This window comes from Triticum aestivum, chromosome 7D, assembly GCF_018294505.1.
Source record: "Triticum aestivum cultivar Chinese Spring chromosome 7D, IWGSC CS RefSeq v2.1, whole genome shotgun sequence".
NCBI lineage: Eukaryota > Viridiplantae > Streptophyta > Magnoliopsida > Poales > Poaceae > Triticum > Triticum aestivum.
Window position 1 is genome coordinate 610675107 of NC_057814.1, and position 4171 is coordinate 610679277.

At 47.6% G+C, this 4171-nt stretch overlaps 1 protein-coding gene across 1 annotated transcript; it reads right to left on the reverse strand.

The window, feature by feature from the left end:
• Positions 1 to 2593: 2593 nt before the first annotated feature.
• Positions 2594 to 3100, reverse strand: LOC123169943 (uncharacterized). Its single transcript, XM_044587795.1, has one exon. The coding sequence runs from the start codon at positions 2995 to 2997 to the stop codon at positions 2686 to 2688; it is 312 nt and encodes a 103-aa protein (XP_044443730.1). The 5' UTR covers positions 2998 to 3100; the 3' UTR covers positions 2594 to 2685.
• Between the last annotated feature and the right edge of the window lie 1071 nt (positions 3101 to 4171).

Genomic DNA, 4171 nt, shown 5'->3' on the forward strand with positions numbered 1-4171 from the left:
TTTTAGAACTTTGTGGTTGCTTGAAGTTTGTAGCTTGCTTCCGCACCGCTGAGCTATAATTCAGTCAACACCGGGTTCAAATACGGGTGCAGTGGAACGCGGCGCTTCTGCACCGCTAGTATACTATAGATCCTGTGTAACTGTCAACCTTTGGTTCGCCCCGAAAATTCATAGGCGTGCTCGTCCTCGCATGCTCACGTTATCTCCACGCGCTCGTTCGCATCGGGATCGAAGCACACAGTTGTATGGAGAGCGGTATGTGGCCCGTAGGAGACAGTATTCCGCGCGAGGGGACAACTGCGTTGGCCCATGGAGTGGCGCTGTGCCGTTTGCACCGAACGGCCCACATTGCCAGCCCACATCATGTACCAGGCGGAATATTCTACCAAGGCCTCAACAGTTTGTCGTGGCGACGTGCACAACCTGTGGACCTTCTGTGCATAGTCAGGTCAGCTATCACTCCATGTTTCCCGAAAAAAAAAGCTATCACTCCATGTTCACTTTCCCAGATCCATCGCGGAGGGGTTATTAGATGCAATCGCGTAGCTGGGTGCTGCCACCGACCACGGCCGCGCCGGCGTAACTAACTAAAAAATTATCACACTTTTGAAAACAAAACTACCACATAGTCAGGATTTTAAAATACATATGTATAGCAAAAAAATACATGTATAGAAGATAAAATTTGCCACAAACATATAAATTTTTCATATATTTATATCTCTCTAACACAATCTTTTTTTGCCATGCTCTAGAATAAATAAACTACCACAAAACTGGCCATGTCTAGATGATAAAATCTGCCAAAAACATATAATTGTTTCTCTAAAGATCACGGAAAATTTAGAAACTTTGCAATGGTCACATGGCAAAAAACTATGAATTTCAGTCTATAAATCATGGGAAAATTAGGAAAAGATATAATGGTCACATGGCGAATTTAGAACATATGTATCCATGGCAAAATTTCATTTTGAAAACATATACTCCCTCCTTCCCAAAATATAAGGCGCGGTTTGACTTTTCTGGTTTCCATTGCACAATTTTGACTATAATTTGTATGTATTGTATGTGTATTAAAATAGTATACATACATATGAAATAAAATTGTTTTGCAAGACAAATATGACGATGCCATTTATGCATGTTCAACCCATATACTTTAATATGTATTAGTGCTCAAAGTCGTGCATCGAAGACCGTAAAAAGTCAATCGCGCCTTATATTTTGGGAAGGAGGGAGTACAAAGTAATAAAAAATTCCATGGAAATATGAATTTTTGAAACATATGCCTCTAATAAAAGTTGCCACGAAAAAATTCATTTCAAGAGTCAAGACACATGTTGCAACATATACTCCCTCCATCCCAAAATAAGTGACTCAAGTTCGTACTAATTTTAGTACAAAGTTGAGTCACTTATTTTGGGATGGAGAGAGTAGTTGCCATTGCAAAACTCATTTTCAAAATATATGCATTGTGATGAAAGTTCCCCGCAAGAATCATCTTCAGAAACCCATGTGATTTTTTTCAATCGTAAAATTTTCAGACCGTTCGATCGAAACATTTGTGAGATTTGATGATCTGCGATGAAGTTGCCTAACAGAAAAATGGTATTCTTGACGGCAAGCGACTGGGCATGTCATATTTATGCCTAACAAATTGTGAGCCTCTTTTTCACAGGGACGGATCTGCTTGCTGCTCCTCACTAGCTGTCAATCTCAACCATATTCAGGGAAAAAAACATTTTAATTAGTTCGCACGCTTTTTTGCGGGAAGCATGCAAACGAGTTAGGCATACGGGAGTCGGGAGACCTAAGCTACTCACTCTGAACCGCTGCGTGCTGCTCCTCGCTAGTTATCCCGTCACCTTAGCGGCCGTCAGGGCGACGTCCAGCTCCGTCACGACGTCCCCCCTGGGCTCCTGGCCCACGCCCGTATCCCATCCTTTCCGCCTCCTGTACGAAGCCGTATTTCCCTCCGTCCATAATTGCCTCCTCCACGTGACCTTGTACCATTGGTGCACAAACCAGGAGCATGCGAGCTCGTCCGCCGCATCGCTGCTCTGGTTCGCCTTTCACTGAAAGAAAAGAAGAAGAAAAGTGCAGAGGAAGATTTTTTTTAAAGAAAAATAAAGAAAGTGCAGATGAAGAATTTTCATTTTTCTCTGTATGTGACAGTCGGCGCGACAGCTTCACTGACAAACTATACGAGCGGATAGTCATAAATAAAAGAGCTAGCGAACCAACCTGTGGTTGGATGGTTAGAGGGACTCGCATTTATTCCATCAGGGGTCAAATCCTGGTGCTCGCATTTATTTCTGGATTTATTTCAGGATTTCCGGCTATGCGCATTCAGTGGAAGGAGACGTTCCCATCGACGACGAGGTGCCTACGGTGACTTTCTAAATTTCAAGACGATATGCCGGCTCAGTCTTTCGGAGGTGCTCATAGGGGTAGGGTGTGCATGTGTGCATTCGTAGGGATGAGTGTATGCGCGTGTATATGAACGCTTGCGTCTGTACCGTGTTAAAAAAAGGCTCGATATTTTTTATTGTTCCCAAGTAAAAAAAAGATATTTTTGACTATCGGCAGATGATTCCCGACCAAACGAATTCTTCAGTACGTACATACATGTATCGGCTGCCTTGCATTGAGAACCGATGGAACATTAAAATTGATTGCTATTCAGGCGATGGCGACGGCTCGGGAGGCCGGCAGCGGCGATGAAGGCAGACGCGAGCTGAAGTTTCTGTACCGGAAGGCCTCATCCTCCACGTCGACGTCACCGTTGTCGGTGGCGCCGTCGTCGAAGTTGAGCGCGTAGCTGAGCGGGTCGTACCGGAACTCCCCTGCGGCCGCCACGCGTCGCCTCCACCTGGCCCTGCCGCCCTTTTGCGGACTCCCCCCGCCGCTGCCCGGCGACGACTGTGAGCCGAAGCAGCCGCAGACGGTGGTCTGCAGCTTGTGGCGCAGCGACGGTGGCAACGAGGACTCCATGGTAGTGTGGTTGAGCTGATTGATAGGAGCCGGAGACGTGGAAAGAAGAGATGTCTTGTGTGCGTGAGTAGTGAGGGAGTGAGGAGGCAAGGATTGGCAATGGCTGGCTGGGTGGAGAAGGAAGGCGGATGTGTGCGGGACTAAATAGGAAGACTGGAAAAAAGACAGATAGGTACAGAGAGGCGACGGCGTAAAGGACAAGAGAAAGCAAGCAAAGCTCGGGAGCCGTTGGGACGGGAGGGAGGAGGCCGATGGCAACGGCCGGTCGTTCGTGCAGGCTGTCACAGTGCCCAAAGACAGCTGGCCGTGATAATAACGGTAACAGTGGTAGCTTAGCTGCTTCAGTGCACTCACCGGCACTCCTCATATCCAATCTAAATTTGGGGTGGATATGGGGCGGGCTGGGCCCGTCCGCAACGTCGGACTGACGACGGGACCCACATGTAATTGCTGCAGTTGCGTTTCCAAATGATCGAGGAGGTCCTGGCTAGGCGCCGGGATCACAAAGGAGTTGCCTTTGGATTCGCTGGAGCCGAAGGACAAGGAAGGGAGTAGCAGTCGATGCACATGGAGGGGACGGATCCGATGGAGGAGGAGGCGGCGAAGCCGGAGAAGGAGCCACAAACGGCTGCGTGCTTCGCCATGCAAGATGCCATGGAGGAGTTCGAGCTCACCCAGGCGGCCGAGATGGCGGAGCTGGCCGCCACCCTGGAGTCCACCAAGATGAGGCCTATATGGAGTCCAGCTGACGATACAACCGGCAAGAATGGGCGAAGACCGACGCACTTTTCGCCAAACTGAAGGCAGAGGCCGTCTCGGAGGAGCTACAGGAGCCACAACAGTTGTGGCTGTCGCCCATGTATCCGGAGTCGTGCATGGAGATCGTGGACATCTCCAACAAGGAGTAGGGTATGGTAGGTTTTAGTTCATCTACGTAGTATGTAGATTTTTCTCTTTGGCAGGGTTTGTATGAATTTAATGTTTTAAGTATGAGTTATTCAGATGTAGAGAAGGAAATTTGAGGGTTGTCTGATAAGGACCAGAATTTTGATGTCCATATCTGTAGATGCTCTAAGTAAGGAGAGCCTGGACTTAAATTTTTATCATAACCTCTTTGACGGCCTGCGAGAATGTTCAAGTGTTGTGTCCGAGTCATTGGTTTGTGAAGAGCAAT

Coding starts and splice junctions, on each gene's coding strand:
- LOC123169943 (XM_044587795.1), bottom strand. CDS start 2,997: ATGGAGTCCTCGTTGCCACCGTCGCTGCGCCACAAGCTGCAGACCACC.